Source organism: Procambarus clarkii, chromosome 77, assembly GCF_040958095.1.
Source record: "Procambarus clarkii isolate CNS0578487 chromosome 77, FALCON_Pclarkii_2.0, whole genome shotgun sequence".
NCBI classification, from domain to species: Eukaryota; Metazoa; Arthropoda; class Malacostraca; order Decapoda; family Cambaridae; genus Procambarus; species Procambarus clarkii.
Genome location: NC_091226.1, coordinates 20,923,229 through 20,947,237, shown reverse-complemented (window position 1 = coordinate 20,947,237; position 24,009 = coordinate 20,923,229). Strand labels below are relative to the sequence as shown.

At 45.1% G+C, this 24,009-nt stretch overlaps 1 protein-coding gene across 1 annotated transcript in view; it reads left to right on the top strand.

Annotated features, from left to right (window-relative positions):
* Window positions 1-16,062, top strand: part of LOC138357344 (galectin-3-like) — a 22,626-nt gene extending 6,564 nt beyond the window's left edge. The window contains exon 2 of the mRNA XM_069314022.1: window positions 15,989-16,062. Within this exon, the coding sequence (XP_069170123.1) occupies window positions 15,989-16,062 (74 nt within the window). The remainder of the gene's footprint in view (window positions 1-15,988) is intronic.
* Window positions 16,063-24,009: the final 7,947 nt, after the last annotated feature.

Here is a 24,009-nt window from a genome sequence, read left to right as displayed (position 1 = left end):
TACAGAACGGTGAGCTAGTAGTACAGAACGGTGAGCTAGTAGTACAGAACGGTGAGCTTGTAGTACAGAACGGTGAGCTAGTAGTACAGAACGGTGAGCTAGTAGTACAGAACGGTGAGCTAGTAGTACAGAACGGTGAGCTAGTAGTACAGAACGGTGAGCTTGTAGTACAGAACGGTGAGCTTGTAGTACAGAACGGTGAGCTAGTAGTACAGAACGGTGAGCTAGTAGTACAGAACGGTGAGCTAGTAGTACAGAACGGTGAGCTAGTAGTACAGAACGGTGAGCTAGTAGTACAGAACGGTGAGCTAGTAGTACAGAACGGTGAGCTAGTAGTACAGAACGGTGAGCTTGTAGTACAGAACGGTGAGCTTGTAGTACAGAACGGTGAGCTTGTAGTACAGAACGGTGAGCTTAGTAGTACAGAACGGTGAGCTTAGTAGTACAGAACGGTGAGCTTAGTAGTACAGAACGGTGAGCTTGTAGTACAGAACGGTGAGCTAGTAGTACAGAACGGTGAGCTTGTAGTACAGAACGGTGAGCTTAGTAGTACAGAACGGTGAGCTTGTAGTACAGAACGGTGAGCTTGTAGTACAGAACGGTGAGCTAGTAGTACAGAACGGTGAGCTTGTAGTACAGAACGGTGAGCTTGTAGTACAGAACGGTGAGCTTGTAGTACAGAACGGTGAGCTTGTAGTACAGAAACGGTGAGCTAGTAGTACAGAACGTGAGCTTGTAGTACAGAACGGTGAGCTTGTAGTACAGAACGGTGAGCTAGTAGTACAGACGGTGAGCTTGTAGTACAGAACGGTGAGCTTGTAGTACAGAACGGTGAGCTAGTAGTACAGAACGGTGAGCTTGTAGTACAGAACGTGAGCTAGTAGTACAGAACGGTGAGCTTGTAGTACAGAACGGTGAGCTAGTAGTACAGAACGGTGAGCTTGTAGTACAGACGGTGAGCTTGTAGTACAGAACGGTGAGCTAGTAGTACAGAACGGTGAGCTTGTAGTACAGAACGGTGAGCTTGTAGTACAGAACGGTGAGCTTGTAGTACAGAACGGTGAGCTAGTAGTACAGAACGGTGAGCTTGTAGTCAGAACGGTGAGCTTGTAGTACAGAACGGTGAGCTAGTAGTACAGAACGGTGAGCTTGTAGTACAGAACGGTGAGCTTGTAGTACAGAACGGTGAGCTAGTAGTACAGAACGGTGAGCTTGTAGTACAGAACGGTGAGCTTGTAGTACAGAACGGTGAGCTAGTAGTACAGAACGGTGAGCTTGTAGTACAGAACGGTGAGCTAGTAGTACAGAACGGTGAGCTTGTAGTACAGAACGGTGAGCTAGTAGTACAGAACGGTGAGCTTGTAGTACAGAACGGTGAGCTTGTAGTACAGAACGGTGAGCTAGTAGTACAGAACGGTGAGCTTGTAGTACAGAACGGTGAGCTTGTAGTACAGAACGGTGAGCTTGTATACAGAACGGTGAGCTAGTAGTACAGAACGGTGAGCTTGTAGTACAGAACGGTGAGCTTGTAGTACAGAACGGTGAGCTTGTAGTACAGAACGGTGAGCTTGTAGTACAGAACGGTGAGCTTGTAGTACAGAACGGTGAGCTAGTAGTACAGAACGGTGAGCTTGTAGTACAGAACGGTGAGCTTTGTAGTACAGAACGGTGGAGCTTGTAGTACAGAACGGTGAGCTTGTAGTACAGAACGGTGAGCTTGTAGTACAGAACGGTGAGCTGTAGTACAGAACGGTGAGCTTGTAGTACAGAACGGTGAGCTTGTAGTACAGAACGGTGAGCTTGTAGTACAGAACGGTGAGCTAGTAGTACAGAACGGTGAGCTTGTAGTACAGAACGGTGAGCTTGTAGTACAGAACGGTGAGCTTGTAGTACAGAACGGTGAGCTTGTAGTACAGAACGGTGAGCTAGTAGTACAGAACGGTGAGCTTGTAGTACAGAACGGTGAGCTTGTAGTACAGAACGGTGAGCTTGTAGTACAGAACGGTGAGCTTGTAGTACAGAACGGTGAGCTTGTAGTACAGAACGGTGAGCTAGTAGTACAGAACGGTGAGCTTGTAGTACAGAACGGTGAGCTTGTAGTACAGAACGGTGAGCTTGTAGTACAGAACGGTGAGCTAGTAGTACAGAACGGTGAGCTTGTAGTACAGAACGGTGAGCTTGTAGTACAGAACGATGAGCTTGTAGTACAGAACGGTGAGCTTGTAGTACAGAACGGTGAGCTTGTAGTACAGAACGGTGAGCTTGCAGTACAGAACGGTGAGCTTGTAGTACAGAACGGTGAGCTAGTAGTACAGAACGGTGAGCTTGTAGTACAGAACGGTGAGCTTGTAGTACAGAACGGTGAGCTAGTAGTACAGAACGGTGAGCTTGTAGTACAGAACGGTGAGCTTGTAGTACAGAACGGTGAGCTAGTAGTACAGAACGGTGAGCTTGTAGTACAGAACGGTGAGCTAGTAGTACAGAACGGTGAGCTTGTAGTACAGAACGGTGAGCTAGTAGTACAGAACGGTGAGCTTGTAGTACAGAACGGTGAGCTTGTAGTACAGAACGGTGAGCTAGTAGTACAGAACGGTGAGCTTGTAGTACAGAACGGTGAGCTTGTAGTACAGAACGGTGAGCTTGTAGTACAGAACGGTGAGCTAGTAGTACAGAACGGTGAGCTTGTAGTACAGAACGGTGAGCTTGTAGTACAGAACGGTGAGCTAGTAGTACAGAACGGTGAGCTTGTAGTACAGAACGGTGAGCTTGTAGTACAGAACGGTGAGCTAGTAGTACAGAACGGTGAGCTTGTAGTACAGAACGGTGAGCTTGTAGTACAGAACGGTGAGCTAGTAGTACAGAACGGTGAGCTTGTAGTACAGAACGGTGAGCTAGTAGTACAGAACGGTGAGCTTGTAGTACAGAACGGTGAGCTAGTAGTACAGAACGGTGAGCTTGTAGTACAGAACGGTGAGCTTGTAGTACAGAACGGTGAGCTAGTAGTACAGAACGGTGAGCTTGTAGTACAGAACGGTGAGCTTGTAGTACAGAACGGTGAGCTTGTAGTACAGAACGGTGAGCTAGTAGTACAGAACGGTGAGCTTGTAGTACAGAACGGTGAGCTTGTAGTACAGAACGGTGAGCTTGTAGTACAGAACGGTGAGCTTGTAGTACAGAACGGTGAGCTTGTAGTACAGAACGGTGAGCTAGTAGTACAGAACGGTGAGCTTGTAGTACAGAACGGTGAGCTTGTAGTACAGAACGGTGAGCTTGTAGTACAGAACGGTGAGCTTGTAGTACAGAACGGTGAGCTTGTAGTACAGAACGGTGAGCTTGTAGTACAGAACGGTGAGCTTGTAGTACAGAACGGTGAGCTTGTAGTACAGAACGGTGAGCTTGTAGTACAGAACGGTGAGCTAGTAGTACAGAACGGTGAGCTTAGTAGTACAGAACGGTGAGCTTGTAGTACAGAACGGTGAGCTAGTAGTACAGAACGGTGAGCTTGTAGTACAGAACGGTGAGCTAGTAGTACAGAACGGTGAGCTTGTAGTACAGAACGGTGAGCTTGTAGTACAGAACGGTGAGCTTGTAGTACAGAACGGTGAGCTTGTAGTACAGAACGGTGAGCTTGTAGTACAGAACGGTGAGCTAGTAGTACAGAACGGTGAGCTTGTAGTACAGAACGGTGAGCTTGTAGTACAGAACGGTGAGCTTGTAGTACAGAACGGTGAGCTAGTAGTACAGAACGGTGAGCTTGTAGTACAGAACGGTGAGCTTGTAGTACAGAACGATGAGCTTGTAGTACAGAACGGTGAGCTTGTAGTACAGAACGGTGAGCTTGTAGTACAGAACGGTGAGCTTGCAGTACAGAACGGTGAGCTTGTAGTACAGAACGGTGAGCTAGTAGTACAGAACGGTGAGCTTGTAGTACAGAACGGTGAGCTTGTAGTACAGAACGGTGAGCTTGTAGTACAGAACGGTGAGCTTGTAGTACAGAACGGTGAGCTTGTAGTACAGAACGGTGAGCTTGTAGTACAGAACGGTGAGCTAGTAGTACAGAACGGTGAGCTTGTAGTACAGAACGGTGAGCTTGTAGTACAGAACGGTGAGCTTGTAGTACAGAACGGTGAGCTTGTAGTACAGAACGGTGAGCTTGTAGTACAGAACGGTGAGCTTGTAGTACAGAACGGTGAGCTTGTAGTACAGAACGGTGAGCTTGTAGTACAGAACGGTGAGCTTGTAGTACAGAACGGTGAGCTTGTAGTACAGAACGGTGAGCTTGTAGTACAGAACGGTGAGCTAGTAGTACAGAACGGTGAGCTTGTAGTACAGAACGGTGAGCTTGTAGTACAGAACGGTGAGCTTGTAGTACAGAACGGTGAGCTTGTAGTACAGAACGGTGAGCTTGTAGTACAGAACGGTGAGCTTGTAGTACAGAACGGTGAGCTTGTAGTACAGAACGGTGAGCTTGTAGTACAGAACGGTGAGCTAGTAGTACAGAACGGCTTGTAGTACAGAACGGTGAGCTTGTAGTACAGAACGGTGAGCTTGTAGTACAGAACGGTGAGCTTGTAGTACAGAACGGTGAGCTAGTAGTACAGAACGGTGAGCTTGTATTACAGAACGGTGAGCTTGTAGTACAGAACGGTGAGCTTGTAGTACAGAACGGTGAGCTTGTAGTACAGAACGGTGAGCTTGTAGTACAGAACGGTGAGCTAGTAGTACAGAACGGTGAGCTTGTAGTACAGAACGGTGAGCTTGTAGTACAGAACGGTGAGCTTGTAGTACAGAACGGTGAGCTTGTAGTACAGAACGGTGAGCTAGTAGTACAGAACGGTGAGCTTGTAGTACAGAAAGGTGAGCTTGTAGTACAGAACGGTGAGCTTGTAGTACAGAACGGTGAGCTTGTAGTACAGAACGGTGAGCTTGTAGTACAGAACGGTGAGCTTGTAGTACAGAACGGTGAGCTAGTAGTACAGAACGGTGAGCTTGTAGTACAGAACGGTGAGCTTGTAGTACAGAACGGTGAGCTTGTAGTACAGAACGGTGAGCTTGTAGTACAGAACGGTGAGCTTGTAGTACAGAACGGTGAGCTAGTAGTACAGAACGGTGAGCTTGTAGTAGAGAACGGTGAGCTTGTAGTACAGAACGGTGAGCTTGTAGTACAGAACGGTGAGCTTGTAGTACAGAACGGTGAGCTTGTAGTACAGAACGGTGAGCTTGTAGTACAGAACGGTGAGCTTGTAGTACACAACGGTGAGCTTGTAGTAAAGAACGGTGAGCTAGTAGTACAGAACGGTGAGCTTGTAGTACAGAACGGTGAGCTTGTAGTACAGAACGGTGAGCTTGTAGTACAGAACGGTGAGCTAGTAGTACAGAACGGTGAGCTTGTAGTACAGAACGGTGAGCTCGTAGTACAGAACGGTGAGCTCGTAGTACAGAACGGTGAGCTTGTAGTACAGAACGGTGAGCTTGTAGTACAGAACGGTGAGCTCGTAGTACAGAACGGTGAGCTTGTAGTACAGAACGGTGAGCTTGTAGTACAGAACGGTGAGCTCGTAGTACAGAACGGTGAGCTTGTAGTACAGAACGGTGAGCTTGTAGTACAGAACGGTGAGCTAGTAGTACAGAACGGTGAGCTTGTAGTACAGAACGGTGAGCTTGTAGTACAGAACGGTGAGCTTGTAGTACAGAACGGTGAGCTTGTAGTACAGAACGGTGAGCTCGTAGTACAGAACGGTGAGCTTGTAGTACAGAACGGTGAGCTTGTAGTACAGAACGGTGAGCTAGTAGTACAGAACGGTGAGCTTGTAGTACAGAACGGTGAGCTTGTAGTACAGAACGGTGAGCTAGTAGTACAGAACGGTGAGCTTGTAGTACAGAACGGTGAGCTTGTAGTACAGAACGGTGAGCTTGTAGTACAGAACGGTGAGCTTGTAGTACAGAACGGTGAGCTTGTAGTACAGAACGGTGAGCTTGTAGTACAGAACGGTGAGCTAGTAGTACAGAACGGTGAGCTTGTAGTACAGAACGGTGAGCTTGTAGTACAGAACGGTGAGCTAGTAGTACAGAACGGTGAGCTTGTAGTACAGAACGGTGAGCTTGTAGTACAGAACGGTGAGCTTGTAGTACAGAACGGTGAGCTCGTAGTACAGAACGGTGAGCTTGTAGTACAGAACGGTGAGCTTGTAGTACAGAACGGTGAGCTAGTAGTACAGAACGGTGAGCTTGTAGTACAGAACGGTGAGCTTGTAGTACAGAACGGTGAGCTTGTAGTACAGAACGGTGAGCTTGTAGTACAGAACGGTGAGCTCGTAGTACAGAACGGTGAGCTTGTAGTACAGAACGGTGAGCTAGTAGTACAGAACGGTGAGCTAGTAGTACAGAACGGTGAGCTAGTAGTACAGAACGGTGAGCTAGTAGTACAGAACGGTGAGCTAGTAGTACAGAACGGTGAGCTTGTAGTACAGAACGGTGAGCTTGTAGTACAGAACGGTGAGCTAGTAGTACAGAACGGTGAGCTTGTAGTACAGAACGGTGAGCTTGTAGTACAGAACGGTGAGCTTGTAGTACAGAACGGTGAGCTTGTAGTACAGAACGGTGAGCTAGTAGTACAGAACGGTGAGCTAGTAGTACAGAACGGTGAGCTAGTAGTACAGAACGGTGAGCTAGTAGTACAGAACGGTGAGCTAGTAGTACAGAACGGTGAGCTTGTAGTACAGAACGGTGAGCTTGTAGTACAGAACGGTGAGCTTGTAGTACAGAACGGTGAGCTTGTAGTACAGAACGGTGAGCTTGTAGTACAGAACGGTGAGCTTGTAGTACAGAACGGTGAGCTTGTAGTACAGAACGGTGAGCTTGTAGTACAGAACGGTGAGCTTGTAGTACAGAACGGTGAGCTAGTAGTACAGAACGGTGAGCTTGTAGTGCAGAACGGTGAGCTTGTAGTACAGAACGGTGAGCTAGTAGTACAGAACGGTGAGCTTGTAGTACAGAACGGTGAGCTTGTAGTACAGAACGGTGAGCTTGTAGTACAGAACGGTGAGCTTGTAGTACAGAACGGTGAGCTCGTAGTACAGAACGGTGAGCTTGTAGTACAGAACGGTGAGCTTGTAGTACAGAACGGTGAGCTTGTAGTACAGAACGGTGAGCTTGTAGTACAGAACGGTGAGCTAGTAGTACAGAACGGTGAGCTTGTAGTACAGAACGGTGAGCTTGTAGTACAGAACGGTGAGCTAGTAGTACAGAACGGTGAGCTTGTAGTACAGAACGGTGAGCTTGTAGTACAGAACGGTGAGCTAGTAGTACAGAACGGTGAGCTTGTAGTACAGAACGGTGAGCTAGTAGTACAGAACGGTGAGCTTGTAGTACAGAACGGTGAGCTAGTAGTACAGAACGGTGAGCTTGTAGTACAGAACGGTGAGCTTGTAGTACAGAACGGTGAGCTAGTAGTACAGAACGGTGAGCTTGTAGTACAGAACGGTGAGCTTGTAGTACAGAACGGTGAGCTTGTAGTACAGAACGGTGAGCTAGTAGTACAGAACGGTGAGCTTGTAGTACAGAACGGTGAGCTTGTAGTACAGAACGGTGAGCTAGTAGTACAGAACGGTGAGCTTGTAGTACAGAACGGTGAGCTTGTAGTACAGAACGGTGAGCTAGTAGTACAGAACGGTGAGCTTGTAGTACAGAACGGTGAGCTTGTAGTACAGAACGGTGAGCTAGTAGTACAGAACGGTGAGCTTGTAGTACAGAACGGTGAGCTAGTAGTACAGAAAGGTGAGCTTGTAGTACAGAACGGTGAGCTTGTAGTACAGAACGGTGAGCTTGTAGTACAGAACGGTGAGCTTGTAGTACAGAACGGTGAGCTTGTAGTACAGAACGGTGAGCTTGTAGTACAGAACGGTGAGCTTGTAGTACAGAACGGTGAGCTTGTAGTACAGAACGGTGAGCTTGTAGTACAGAACGGTGAGCTTGTAGTACAGAACGGTGAGCTAGTAGTACAGAACGGTGAGCTTGTAGTACAGAACGGTGAGCTTGTAGTACAGAACGGTGAGCTAGTAGTACAGAACGGTGAGCTTGTAGTACAGAACGGTGAGCTTGTAGTACAGAACGGTGAGCTTGTAGTACAGAACGGTGAGCTTGTAGTACAGAACGGTGAGCTCGTAGTACAGAACGGTGAGCTTGTAGTACAGAACGGTGAGCTTGTAGTACAGAACGGTGAGCTTGTAGTACAGAACGGTGAGCTTGTAGTACAGAACGGTGAGCTAGTAGTACAGAACGGTGAGCTTGTAGTACAGAACGGTGAGCTTGTAGTACAGAACGGTGAGCTAGTAGTACAGAACGGTGAGCTTGTAGTACAGAACGGTGAGCTTGTAGTACAGAACGGTGAGCTAGTAGTACAGAACGGTGAGCTTGTAGTACAGAACGGTGAGCTAGTAGTACAGAACGGTGAGCTTGTAGTACAGAACGGTGAGCTAGTAGTACAGAACGGTGAGCTTGTAGTACAGAACGGTGAGCTTGTAGTACAGAACGGTGAGCTAGTAGTACAGAACGGTGAGCTTGTAGTACAGAACGGTGAGCTTGTAGTACAGAACGGTGAGCTTGTAGTACAGAACGGTGAGCTAGTAGTACAGAACGGTGAGCTTGTAGTACAGAACGGTGAGCTTGTAGTACAGAACGGTGAGCTAGTAGTACAGAACGGTGAGCTTGTAGTACAGAACGGTGAGCTTGTAGTACAGAACGGTGAGCTAGTAGTACAGAACGGTGAGCTTGTAGTACAGAACGGTGAGCTTGTAGTACAGAACGGTGAGCTAGTAGTACAGAACGGTGAGCTTGTAGTACAGAACGGTGAGCTAGTAGTACAGAACGGTGAGCTTGTAGTACAGAACGGTGAGCTTGTAGTACAGAACGGTGAGCTTGTAGTACAGAACGGTGAGCTTGTAGTACAGAACGGTGAGCTTGTAGTACAGAACGGTGAGCTTGTAGTACAGAACGGTGAGCTTGTAGTACAGAACGGTGAGCTAGTAGTACAGAACGGTGAGCTTGTAGTACAGAACGGTGAGCTTGTAGTACAGAACGGTGAGCTTGTAGTACAGAACGGTGAGCTAGTAGTACAGAACGGTGAGCTTGTAGTACAGAACGGTGAGCTCGTAGTACAGAACGGTGAGCTCGTAGTACAGAACGGTGAGCTTGTAGTACAGAACGGTGAGCTTGTAGTACAGAACGGTGAGCTCGTAGTACAGAACGGTGAGCTTGTAGTACAGAACGGTGAGCTTGTAGTACAGAACGGTGAGCTCGTAGTACAGAACGGTGAGCTTGTAGTACAGAACGGTGAGCTTGTAGTACAGAACGGTGAGCTAGTAGTACAGAACGGTGAGCTTGTAGTACAGAACGGTGAGCTTGTAGTACAGAACGGTGAGCTTGTAGTACAGAACGGTGAGCTTGTAGTACAGAACGGTGAGCTCGTAGTACAGAACGGTGAGCTTGTAGTACAGAACGGTGAGCTTGTAGTACAGAACGGTGAGCTAGTAGTACAGAACGGTGAGCTTGTAGTACAGAACGGTGAGCTTGTAGTACAGAACGGTGAGCTAGTAGTACAGAACGGTGAGCTTGTAGTACAGAACGGTGAGCTTGTAGTACAGAACGGTGAGCTTGTAGTACAGAACGGTGAGCTTGTAGTACAGAACGGTGAGCTTGTAGTACAGAACGGTGAGCTTGTAGTACAGAACGGTGAGCTAGTAGTACAGAACGGTGAGCTTGTAGTACAGAACGGTGAGCTTGTAGTACAGAACGGTGAGCTAGTAGTACAGAACGGTGAGCTTGTAGTACAGAACGGTGAGCTTGTAGTACAGAACGGTGAGCTTGTAGTACAGAACGGTGAGCTCGTAGTACAGAACGGTGAGCTTGTAGTACAGAACGGTGAGCTTGTAGTACAGAACGGTGAGCTAGTAGTACAGAACGGTGAGCTTGTAGTACAGAACGGTGAGCTTGTAGTACAGAACGGTGAGCTTGTAGTACAGAACGGTGAGCTTGTAGTACAGAACGGTGAGCTCGTAGTACAGAACGGTGAGCTTGTAGTACAGAACGGTGAGCTAGTAGTACAGAACGGTGAGCTAGTAGTACAGAACGGTGAGCTAGTAGTACAGAACGGTGAGCTAGTAGTACAGAACGGTGAGCTAGTAGTACAGAACGGTGAGCTTGTAGTACAGAACGGTGAGCTTGTAGTACAGAACGGTGAGCTAGTAGTACAGAACGGTGAGCTTGTAGTACAGAACGGTGAGCTTGTAGTACAGAACGGTGAGCTTGTAGTACAGAACGGTGAGCTTGTAGTACAGAACGGTGAGCTAGTAGTACAGAACGGTGAGCTTGTAGTACAGAACGGTGAGCTTGTAGTACAGAACGGTGAGCTAGTAGTACAGAACGGTGAGCTTGTAGTACAGAACGGTGAGCTTGTAGTACAGAACGGTGAGCTTGTAGTACAGAACGGTGAGCTTGTAGTACAGAACGGTGAGCTCGTAGTACAGAACGGTGAGCTTGTAGTACAGAACGGTGAGCTTGTAGTACAGAACGGTGAGCTTGTAGTACAGAACGGTGAGCTTGTAGTACAGAACGGTGAGCTAGTAGTACAGAACGGTGAGCTTGTAGTACAGAACGGTGAGCTTGTAGTACAGAACGGTGAGCTAGTAGTACAGAACGGTGAGCTTGTAGTACAGAACGGTGAGCTTGTAGTACAGAACGGTGAGCTAGTAGTACAGAACGGTGAGCTTGTAGTACAGAACGGTGAGCTAGTAGTACAGAACGGTGAGCTTGTAGTACAGAACGGTGAGCTAGTAGTACAGAACGGTGAGCTTGTAGTACAGAACGGTGAGCTTGTAGTACAGAACGGTGAGCTAGTAGTACAGAACGGTGAGCTTGTAGTACAGAACGGTGAGCTTGTAGTACAGAACGGTGAGCTTGTAGTACAGAACGGTGAGCTAGTAGTACAGAACGGTGAGCTTGTAGTACAGAACGGTGAGCTTGTAGTACAGAACGGTGAGCTAGTAGTACAGAACGGTGAGCTTGTAGTACAGAACGGTGAGCTTGTAGTACAGAACGGTGAGCTAGTAGTACAGAACGGTGAGCTTGTAGTACAGAACGGTGAGCTTGTAGTACAGAACGGTGAGCTAGTAGTACAGAACGGTGAGCTTGTAGTACAGAACGGTGAGCTAGTAGTACAGAACGGTGAGCTTGTAGTACAGAACGGTGAGCTTGTAGTACAGAACGGTGAGCTTGTAGTACAGAACGGTGAGCTTGTAGTACAGAACGGTGAGCTTGTAGTACAGAACGGTGAGCTTGTAGTACAGAACGGTGAGCTTGTAGTACAGAACGGTGAGCTAGTAGTACAGAACGGTGAGCTTGTAGTACAGAACGGTGAGCTTGTAGTACAGAACGGTGAGCTTGTAGTACAGAACGGTGAGCTAGTAGTACAGAACGGTGAGCTTGTAGTACAGAACGGTGAGCTCGTAGTACAGAACGGTGAGCTCGTAGTACAGAACGGTGAGCTTGTAGTACAGAACGGTGAGCTTGTAGTACAGAACGGTGAGCTCGTAGTACAGAACGGTGAGCTTGTAGTACAGAACGGTGAGCTTGTAGTACAGAACGGTGAGCTCGTAGTACAGAACGGTGAGCTTGTAGTACAGAACGGTGAGCTTGTAGTACAGAACGGTGAGCTAGTAGTACAGAACGGTGAGCTTGTAGTACAGAACGGTGAGCTTGTAGTACAGAACGGTGAGCTTGTAGTACAGAACGGTGAGCTTGTAGTACAGAACGGTGAGCTTGTAGTACAGAACGGTGAGCTTGTAGTACAGAACGGTGAGCTTGTAGTACAGAACGGTGAGCTTGTAGTACAGAACGGTGAGCTTGTAGTACAGAACGGTGAGCTAGTAGTACAGAACGGTGAGCTTGTAGTACAGAACGGTGAGCTTAGTAGTACAGAACGGTGAGCTTGTAGTACAGAACGGTGAGCTTGTAGTACAGAACGGTGAGCTTGTAGTACAGAACGGTGAGCTTGTAGTACAGAACGGTGAGCTTGTAGTACAGAACGGTGAGCTAGTAGTACAGAACGGTGAGCTTGTAGTACAGAACGGTGAGCTTGTAGTACAGAACGGTGAGCTAGTAGTACAGAACGGTGAGCTTGTAGTACAGAACGGTGAGCTTGTAGTACAGAACGGTGAGCTTGTAGTACAGAACGGTGAGCTCGTAGTACAGAACGGTGAGCTTGTAGTACAGAACGGTGAGCTTGTAGTACAGAACGGTGAGCTAGTAGTACAGAACGGTGAGCTTGTAGTACAGAACGGTGAGCTTGTAGTACAGAACGGTGAGCTTGTAGTACAGAACGGTGAGCTTGTAGTACAGAACGGTGAGCTCGTAGTACAGAACGGTGAGCTTGTAGTACAGAACGGTGAGCTAGTAGTACAGAACGTGAGCTAGTAGTACAGAACGGTGAGCTAGTAGTACAGAACGGTGAGCTAGTAGTACAGAACGGTGAGCTAGTAGTACAGAACGGTGAGCTTGTAGTACAGAACGGTGAGCTTGTAGTACAGAACGGTGAGCTAGTAGTACAGAACGGTGAGCTTGTAGTACAGAACGGTGAGCTTGTAGTACAGAACGGTGAGCTTGTAGTACAGAACGGTGAGCTTGTAGTACAGAACGGTGAGCTAGTAGTACAGAACGGTGAGCTAGTAGTACAGAACGGTGAGCTAGTAGTACAGAACGGTGAGCTAGTAGTACAGAACGGTGAGCTAGTAGTACAGAACGGTGAGCTAGTAGGTAGCAGAACGGTGAGCTTGGTAGTAAGAACGGTGAGCTTAGTAGTACAGAACGGTGAGCTTGTAGTACAGAACGGTGAGCTTGTAGTACAGAACGGTGAGCTTGTAGTACAGAACGGTGAGCTTGTAGTACAGAACGGTGAGCTTGTAGTACAGAACGGTGAGCTTGTAGTACAGAACGGTGAGCTAGTAGTACAGAACGGTGAGCTTGTAGTACAGAACGGTGAGCTTGTAGTACAGAACGGTGAGCTAGTAGTACAGAACGGTGAGCTTGTAGTACAGAACGGTGAGCTTGTAGTACAGAACGGTGAGCTTGTAGTACAGAACGGTGAGCTTGTAGTACAGAACGGTGAGCTTGTAGTACAGAACGGTGAGCTTGTAGTACAGAACGGTGAGCTTGTAGTACAGAACGGTGAGCTTGTAGTACAGAACGGTGAGCTTGTAGTACAGAACGGTGAGCTAGTAGTACAGAACGGTGAGCTTGTAGTACAGAACGGTGAGCTTGTAGTACAGAACGGTGAGCTAGTAGTACAGAACGGTGAGCTTGTAGTAACAGAACGGTGAGCTTGTAGTACAGAACGGTGAGCTTGTAGTACAGAACGGTGAGCTTGTAGTACAGAACGGTGAGCTCGTAGTACAGAACGGTGAGCTTGTAGTACAGAACGGTGAGCTTGTAGCTACAGAACGGTGAGCTGTAGTACAGAACGGTGAGCTGTAGTACAGAACGGTGAGCTTGTAGTACCGAACGGTGAGCTAGTAGTACAGAACGGTGAGCTTGTAGTACAGAACGTTGAGCTTGTAGTACAGAACGGTGAGCTTGTAGTACAGAACGGTGAGCTTGTAGTACAGAACGGTGAGCTTGTAGTACAGAACGGTGAGCTAGTAGTACAGAACGGTGAGCTTGTAGTACAGAACGGTGAGCTTGTAGTACAGAACGGTGAGCTAGTAGTACAGAACGGTGAGCTTGTAGTACAGAACGGTGAGCTTGTAGTACAGAACGGTGAGCTAGTAGTACAGAACGGTGAGCTTGTAGTACAGAACGGTGAGCTAGTAGTACAGAACGGTGAGCTTGTAGTACAGAACGATGAGCTTGTAGTACAGAACGGTGAGCTTGTAGTACAGAACGGTGAGCTTGTAGTACAGAACGGTGAGCTTGTAGTACAGAACGGTGAGCTTGTAGTACAGAACGGTGAGCTTGTAGTACAGAACGGTGAGCTTGTAGTACAGAACGGTGAGCTTGTAGTACAGAACGGTGAGCTAGTAGTACAGAACGGTGAGCTTGTAGTACAGAACGGTGAGCTTGTAGTACAGAACGGTGAGCTAGTAGTACAGAACGGTGAGCTTGTAGTACAGAACGGTGAGCTTGTAGTACAGAACGGTGAGCTTGTAGTACAGAACGGTGAGCTTGTAGTACAGAACGGTGAGCTCGTAGTACAGAACGGTGAGCTTGTAGTACAGAACGGTGAGCTTGTAGTACAGAACGGTGAGCTTGTAGTACAGAACGGTGAGCTTGTAGTACAGAACGGTGAGCTAGTAGTACAGAACAGTGAGCTTGTAGTACAGAACGGTGAGCTTGTAGTACAGAACGGTGAGCTAGTAGTACAGAACGGTGAGCTTGTAGTACAGAACGGTGAGCTTGTAGTACAGAACGGTGAGCTAGTAGTACAGAACGGTGAGCTTGTAGTACAGAACGGTGAGCTAGTAGTACAGAACGGTGAGCTTGTAGTACAGAACGGTGAGCTAGTAGTACAGAACGGTGAGCTTGTAGTACAGAACGGTGAGCTTGTAGTACAGAACGGTGAGCTAGTAGTACAGAACGGTGAGCTTGTAGTACAGAACGGTGAGCTTGTAGTACAGAACGGTGAGCTTGTAGTACAGAACGGTGAGCTAGTAGTACAGAACGGTGAGCTTGTAGTACAGAACGGTGAGCTTGTAGTACAGAACGGTGAGCTAGTAGTACAGAACGGTGAGCTTGTAGTACAGAACGGTGAGCTTGTAGTACAGAACGGTGAGCTAGTAGTACAGAAACGGTGAGCTTGTAGTACAGAACGGTGAGCTTGTAGTACAGAACGGTGAGCTAGTAGTACAGAACGGTGAGCTTGTAGTACAGAACGGTGAGCTAGTAGTACAGAACGGTGAGCTTGTAGTACAGAACGGTGAGCTTGTAGTACAGAACGGTGAGCTTGTAGTACAGAACGGTGAGCTTGTAGTACAGAACGGTGAGCTTGTAGTACAGAACGGTGAGCTTGTAGTACAGAACGGTGAGCTTGTAGTACAGAACGGTGAGCTTGTAGTACAGAACGGTGAGCTAGTAGTACAGAACGGTGAGCTTGTAGTACAGAACGGTGAGCTTGTAGTACAGAACGGTGAGCTAGTAGTACAGAACGGTGAGCTTGTAGTACAGAACGGTGAGCTTAGTAGTACAGAACGGTGAGCTAGTAGTACAGAACGGTGAGCTTGTAGTACAGAACGGTGAGCTTGTAGTACAGAACGGTGAGCTAGTAGTACAGAACGGTGAGCTTGTAGTACAGAACGGTGAGCTTGTAGTACAGAACGGTGAGCTTAGTAGTACAGAACGGTGAGCTTGTAGTACAGAACGGTGAGCTAGTAGTACAGAACGGTGAGCTTGTAGTACAGAACGGTGAGCTTGTAGTACAGAACGGTGAGCTTGTAGTACAGAACGGTGAGCTTGTAGTACAGAACGGTGAGCTAGTAGTACAGAACGGTGAGCTTGTAGTACAGAACGGTGAGCTTGTAGTACAGAACGGTGAGCTTGTAGTACAGAACGGTGAGCTATGTAGTACAGAACGGTGAGCTTAGTAGTACAGAACGGTGAGCTAGTAGTACAGAACGGTGAGCTAGTAGTACAGAACGGTGAGCTAGTAGTACAGAACGGTGAGCTAGTAGTACAGAACGGTGAGCTAGTAGTACAGAACGGTGAGCTAGTAGTACAGAACGCGACTTGACAATGCCAGGGTCGAAGGTTCGCGCCCACCTCACAGCCCCTAGTGCATTATCTCACTCATATATATATCACGTCAATATGTGATTATTATTATTATTATTATTATTATTATTATTAGTATTATTATTATTATTATTATTATTATTATTATTATAAGATAGATATGGAGCGGCCAAAAAATATTAACTAACCACATGGAAAAAGTTTATGCCATTAGAGGAACGCATGAAGGAGGAGAAACTGAAGGCCATTAGCATAGCAGAACTTCGGGGCAGTGGGACGAGCTATTGAGAGTAAATGGAAAGCTGGAGCAATAAGTGGTGGAGGAGAGAAGGCCAAGGGGAGAAGGCCAAGGGGAGAAGGCCAAGGGGAGAAGAAATGTAGGCACTGGAAGAAGACGCAGCTTCTCAGGAAATGCAGCACCAAGGATTACAAGTTAGGGTTAAGAAAAGAATGAAGTAATTGAATGCCTAATTGTAAAACTAGAGAGGAATGACAAACACTTCAATGCAATGAATAAATTCACAAGGGCCGTGATGAGGGTTCGAACCTATGCACGGGATGTTCACGTGCGTAGATTTGATATTCGTACGGGATTGAGATATCACACTATTGTGATATCTGTGTGTACTACATTGCTACTTTCAAACATGTAGAACAACTGAAGGAAATAACTCGCGACACGAAGCAAATATGAATCGGATACAGAAGAGAGTACAGACGGTGGAAGAGAATGGGAGGGCAACAAAGGAATTGAGAAAGATAACATAGGAGAAAATGCAACAAAGGGAGAATAACCCAAATTTAGGGAGTAAGACCAGAGAAAATCTCCACTGAAGCAGCACCCATTCCAGAGACCAAGCAGATAATTTAATCACGGAACACAGTGTTAGTTGCTGTAAAAACTACTCAAGTCATAAAAGGTTCCAGGCAGGAGGGAGAGATCAGCAGTAATATTCATCCTACCAGAGCCTGAGGGAGACACATGGCAAATAAGGAGAGAGATAGAACAGTATGACAGAATTTCTACACAAAATTCCCGTTGGAGATGCAACAAAGAAAATGCAGCATTTCTGCAGGCTAGGTAAGTTTCAGAGTGAAAGAGATCGACCAGTGAAAGTTATTTTAATAAACAGCAACGCTATTAAGTATATATTGGCAGAGAATATATATAAGAAATGAGAAAAAGTACAATTCTGAGCTTATTAGACAGGACATGTCTAAAATGGAAAGGGAAGCAGCAAAGAGAATCAGAAGAAAAGTAAATAAGAAATGCAAGGAGACCAGAAAATAACACAAACAGAACACAGGATGAGGGAAATCAGGCCACAGAAAGTAGAAGACCAGAAAATACTCGAGCAGACCAGTTTAACAGTACAACAGAGGGAGATAAATACAACAGAGCAAATACTACATAGATAGATATTATGGCTGTCCAACCAAAGTACTTAAAGACTTGCTCGTGACCTGAAATTATCCAAGACCAGTGACTCCTAACTTAGATAGTAGGCATCCATCAGTCTCAGGAGACTATGGAGTTGTGCTCTGGTTGTCGGTCTGGAGTGGCCTCTACCAGGGCGCAAAGCCAGAGTAGGTTGATACGGGGAGAAGCTGTTACCCATGCAGCAGGTCCCCTCTCTCCAGGGGCACCGAAAATCTCCAATGGAAAGGCATATTTTACACATTTTAACTTGGATAATAACTTTGTTTAAACACCCTGTTTTAGGTGATCACACAACTAAGTTAAAGAACATTTTGTCAGGCCTTGATATCTATATATAAAGTCGCTTCATCTGTCCCATATAACTCAGTTAAACTTCTAACTTAAAATAAAATATAACTTAAGACCGAAACTCCTCTACAGGCCGTCACCCCTAACTTTAATGGACAGACTTTAAACTTACATTTCAACTTAATAAAAAAAAGGTAAAAAAAAATAGGCAAAACTGTTTCTTGGACTTTATTTTACGGAATTTTAATATAAAAGTTTGAACATTTAAATTAGGAGGGGTGGTAGGGGAGGGGTGGTAGGGGCGGGGGTGGGTGGTAGGGGAGGGGTGGTAGGGGCGGGGGTGGGTGGTAGGGGAGGGGTGGTAGATGATGGGGTAGGGGAGGGAGTAGGGGAGGGGGGGTATAGGAGGGGGATGGGGTAGGGGAAGGGGGTTAGAGGATGAGGTGGGGGGGGGGAAGGGGGTCAGGGAGGGTGTAGTGGTTGTTAAATTCCAAAGTTAGAACCATATTGGCCACATGGGAGAACCAGTTACATAGTTTGTACTACAATTACCAAATAGGACCCGCTGCACAGTTTGGATCATAATTGCTCCAAAGGGAGGAACCAATTACATTGTTTTTTTTATAATAGTTACTACAAATTGGGAACTAATTACACAGTTTGTACCATAATTACTACAAAAGGGAGGTATATGTACTGTAATTACCACAGTGCTCTGTCCACTGTACTCTGCTTTCCCTTCATATTTGAACTCAAAAATCTCACTAAAACCCTTCGTCCTAAAACTCGCCTTTCGCCCAATCAACACTCTTCGTAGTAGTCGGTTTTACACTGCTGCTCCTGATTGGTCTGGGAAGGACCCAAACGTCGTAGTTTCTATCTCTTTTGACGTGGGGGAGTGGTCTTCGTAACAAGTGCATGTGTGTGTGGGAAGTAAAGTGGACATTCCTGGATTACTGTGAAAATTGGTTGGAGAACTGTGAACATGTTTGGAGAACTGTGAACATGTTTGGAGAACTGTGAACATGTTTGGAGAACTGTGATCATGTTTGGAGAACTGTGAACATGTTTGGAGAACTGTGAACATGTTTGGAGAACTGTGAACATGTTTGGAGAACTGTGAATATGTTTGGAGAACTGTGAACATGTTTTGAGAATTGTGAACATGTTTGGAGAACTGTGAACATGTTTGGAGAACTGTGAACATGTTTGGAGAACTGTGAACATGCTTTGAGAACTGTGAACATGTTTGAAGAACTGTGAACATGTTTGGAATACTATTTGACATGTTTGGATTACTGTGAGCATGTTTGGAGTATTGTAAATCTTTTACAGTGCTATGAGTACTATGAGCTTAACTGGATGTCTGTGAACTTATTTTGAGTAATATAAACTTATTTGGAGTACAATGAATTTATTTGTAGTACTATGATCTTATTTGGAGTACTATGAACTTATCTGCAGTACTGTGGAAATATTAGAAGTACTGTGTAGTACGATGAGCATGTTTGGAGTCTTGATAATTTTAGTTGAGTTCTGGGAATAAGTTTTGAGTACTTTAAATACGTCGAATGTATTGTGAATATTGTGAGTACTGTGGACATGTTTGGAGTACCGTGAGTGTGTTTTGACAACTGTGAAAGCATGTGGGATAGTTTGAGAACGTTTTAGATTATTCTGAGCATGTTCGGAATTTTGTGAATGATGTTTGAAGTACTGCGAATATGTTTACATATTCGCAGTACATCTGTGAACATGTCTGCAGTACGGCACACATGTTTGGAGTTCAGTGAACATGTTTGAAGTTCTGTGAACATATTTCAAGTTCTGTGAACATGTTTGGAGTTCTGTAAACATATTTGAAGTTTTGTGAACATGTTTGGAGTTCCTTAAACATGTTTGGTGTCCTATGAACATGTTTGGAGTTTTGTAAACATGCTTGGAGTTCTGTGAACATATTTGGAGTTCTGTGAACATGCTTAGAGTTCTGTGAACATGTTCGGAGTTCTGTGAACATGTTTTGGAGTTCTATGAACATGATTTGAGTTCTGTGAACATGCTTGGAGTTCAGTGAATATGTCTGTGTGAATTGTATTTTTTTCCCTGTTTCGCATTATGTCCTGTCGTTCAACTATTCCTCTGAAGATTGCTTATATTTTTACTTTGACAATCCCCTTTAGTATCTTGTACGATGTTATCATGTCCCTTGGCTCTGGAACAACTTCAAATTGTGTGTTGTACTTGCATAGTTAGTTAGTGGTCCCATGCTGGGAGCTGCATACCTGATATCATGTCCCTGTGTACATGTTTGTAGTACTGTGGACAAGTTAGTAGTACTGCGTACAACTTTGTAGTACTATGTACGAGTTTGTAGTACTGTGGACAAGTTTGTAGTACTGTGGACAAGTTTGTAGTACTGTGGACATGTTTGTAGTACTGTGGACATGTTTGTAGTACTGTGGACAAGTTTGTAGTACTGTGGACAAGTTTGTAGTACTGTGGACAAGTTTGTAGTACTGTGGACAAGTTTGTAGTACTGTGGACATGTTTGTAGTACTGTGGACAAGTTTGTAGTACTGTGGACATGTTTGTAGTACTGTGGACATGTTTGTAGTACTGTGGACAAGTTTGTAGTACTGTGGACAAGTTTGTAGTACTGTGGACAAGTTTGTAGTACTGTGGACAAGTTTGTAGTACTGTGGACATGTTTGTAGTACTGTGGACATGTTTGTAGTACTGTGGACAAGTTTGTAGTACTGTGGACAAGTTTGTAGTACTGTGGACATGTTTGTAGTACTGTGGACAAGTTTGTAGTACTGTGGACATGTTTGTAGTACTGTGGACATGTTTGTAGTACTGTGGACAAGTTTGTAGTACTGTGGACATGTTTGTAGTACTGTGGACAAGTTTGTAGTACTGTGGACAAGTTTGTAGTACTGTGGACATGTTTGTAGTACTGTGGACATGTTTGTAGTACTGTGGACATGTTTGTAGTACTGTGGACAAGTTTGTAGTACTGTGGACATGTTTGTAGTACTATGGACATGTTTGTAGTACTATGGACATGTTTGTAGTACTGTGGACATGTTTGTAGTACTGTGGACAAGTTTGTAGTACTGTGGACAAGTTTGTAGTACTATGGACATGTTTGTAGTACTGTGGACAAGTTTGTAGTACTGTGGACAACTTTGTAGTACTATGTACGAGTTTGTAGTACTGTGAACAAGTTTGTAGTACAATGTACAAGTTTGTAGTACTATGGACAAGTTTGTAGTACTATGGACAAGTTTGTAGTACTATGGACAAGTTTGTAGTACTATGGACAAGTTTGTAGTACTGTGGACAAGTTTGTAGTACTATGGACAAGTTTGTAGTACTATGGACAAGTTTGTAGTACTATGGACAAGTTTGTAGTACTATGGACAAGTTTGTAGTACTGTGGACAAGTTTGTAGTACTATGGACAAGTTTGTAGTACTATGGACAAGTTTGTAGTACTATGGACATGTTTGTAGTACTGTGGACAAGTTTGTAGTACTATGGACAAGTTTGTAGTACTATGGACATGTTTGTAGTACTGTGGACATGTTTGTAGTACTGTGGACATGTTTGTAGTACTATGGACATGTTTGTAGTACTGTGGACATGTTTGTAGTACTGTGGACAAGTTTGTAGTACTATGGACAAGTTTGTAGTACTATGGACAAGTTTGTAGTACTGTGGACAAGTTTGTAGTACTATGGACAAGTTTGTAGTACTATGGACAAGTTTGTAGTAATGTGGACAAGTTTGTAGTACTGTGGACAAGTTTGTAGTACTATGGACAAGTTTGTAGTACTATGGACAAGTTTGTAGTACTATGGACAAGTTTGTAGTACTGTGGACAAGTTTGTAGTACTGTGGACAAGTTTGTAGTACTATGGACAAGTTTGTAGTACTGTGGACAAGTTTGTAGTACTATGGACAAGTTTGTAGTACTGTGGACAAGTTTGTAGTACTGTGGACAAGTTTGTAGTACTGTGGACATGTTTGTAGTACTATGGACAAGTTTGTAGTACTGTGGACAAGTTTGTAGTACTATGGACAAGTTTGTAGTACTGTGGACAAGTTTGTAGTACTATGGACAAGTTTGTAGTACTGAGGACAAGTCTTTAATACTGAGGACAAGTCTTTAGTACTGAGGAAAAGTCTTTAGTACTGAGGACAAGTCTTTAGTACTGAGGAAAAGTCTTTAGTACTGAGGAAAAGTCTTTAGAACTGAGGAAAAGTCTTTAGTACTGAGGAAAAGTCTTTAGTACTGAGGAAAAGTCTTTAGTACTGAGGAAAAGTCTTTAGTACTGAGGAAAAGTCTTTAGTACAGCCTCCACCACATCACTGCCTAATGCATTCCATCTGTTAGCTACTCTGACACTGAAGAAGTTCTTTCTAACGTCTCTGTGGCACTTTTGGGTTCTCAGTCTCCACCTGTGTCCCCTTATTCGCGTACCACCCGTGTTAAACAGTAAATCCTGATTTACCCTGTCAATTCCCCTGAGAATTTTGAATGTGGTGATTTATTTATTTAGATATATTTATTTATTTATTTATTTATAAATTTATTTATTTATTTATTTATTTATATACAAGAAGGTACATTGGGTTTGTGAGAATACATAGCATGGTATTTACAATCTTGTAAAGCCACTAGTCCGGGCAGCGTTTCGGGCAAATATATACAATACAATACAATTCGGGCATATATACAAAAGTTGTTACATGGTTGTAAAGCCTCTAGCACGCATAGCGTTTCGGGTAGGCCCTTAATCCTAATTTTCCCCGGAATACGACCTGGCAAACTCTTTAACAACCAGGTACCCATTTTTCTGTTAGGTAAACAGAGGCTGTAGTTAAGGATTAGCGCCCAGTCCCGGCCAGGATACGAACCTAGGACAAAGTGCTCGCGAAACGCCAGGCGAGTGTTTTACCACTGCGCCACGCGGACTGTTAATCATGTCTCCCCCATACTCATCTGTCTTCCAATGTAGTGAGGTGCATTTCCCGCAGCCTGTACTCATAACTCATGCCTCTTAGTTCTGGGACTAGCCTAGTGGCATACCTCTGAACTTTTTCCAGCTTCGTCTTGTGCTTGACAAGGTACGGGCTCCATGCTGGGGCTGCATACTCCAGGATTGGTCTTACATATGTGGTATACAAGGTTCTGAATGATTCTTTACACAGGTTCCTGACGGCAGTTCTGATGTTAGCCAGCCTCGCATACGCCGCCGATGTTATTTTTTTTATGTGGCCTTCAGTAGATATGTTTGGCGTGATATTAACTCCTAGATCTTTCTGTTCGTTTCATGAAGTAATTCATCACCCATTCTGTATCCTGTGTCTGGCATCCTGTCCACCCCCTAGTTTCATTACCTTACCTTTAATCGGGTTGAACTTTAATAGAGCCATTTGTTGGACCATTCATTCAGTTTGTCTAAGACATATTGTTCCCTCCAACAACACATGAATTGTTTGGATGCCAGTAGATATGTTTGGAGTACTGTGGTCATGTTTGGAGTACTGTGGTCATGTTTGGAGTACTGTGGTCATGTTTGGAGTACTGTGGTCATGTTTGGAGTACTGTGAGCATGTTTGGAGTACTGTGGTCATGTTTGGAGTACTGTGGTCATGTTTGGAGTACTGTGGTCATGTTTGGAGTACTGTGAGCATGTTTAGAGTACTGTGAGCATGTTTAGAGTACTGTGAGCATGTTTAGAGTACTGTGAGCATGTTTAGAGTACTATGAGCATGTTTGGAGTACTGTGGTCATGTCTGGAGTACTGTGAGCATGTTTAGAGTACTGTGAGCATGTTTAGAGTACTGTGAGCATGTTTAGAGTACTGTGAGCATGTTTAGAGTACTGTGAGCATGTTTGGAGTACTGTGGTCATGTCTGGAGTACCGTGAGCATGTTTAGAGTACTGTGAGCATGTTTAGAGTACTGTGAGCATGTTTAGAGTACTGTGAGCATGTTTAGAGTACTGTGAGCATGTTTGGAGACCTGTGGTCATGTCTGGAGTACTGTGAGCATGTTTAGAGTACTGTGAGCATGTTTAGAGTACTGAGCATGTTTAGAGTACTGTGAGCATGTCTGGAGTACTGTGATCATGTTTGGAGTACTGTGAGCATGTTTAGAGTACCGTGAGCATGTTTGGAGTACTGTGATCATGTTTGGAGTACTGTGAGCATGTTTGGAGTACTGTGAGCATGTCTGGAGTACTGTGAGCATGTTTGGAGTACTGTGAGCATGTTTGGAGTACTGTGATCATGTTTGGAGTACTGTGAGCATGTTTGGAGTACTGTGAGCATGTCTGGAGTACTGTGAGCATGTTTGGAGTACTGTGAGCATATTTGAAGTACTGTGAGCATGTTTGAAGTATTGAGCATGTTTGAAGTACTGTGATCATGTTTGGAGTACTGTGAACATGTTTGGAGCACTGTGAGCATGTTTGAAGTAATATGAGCATGAATGGAG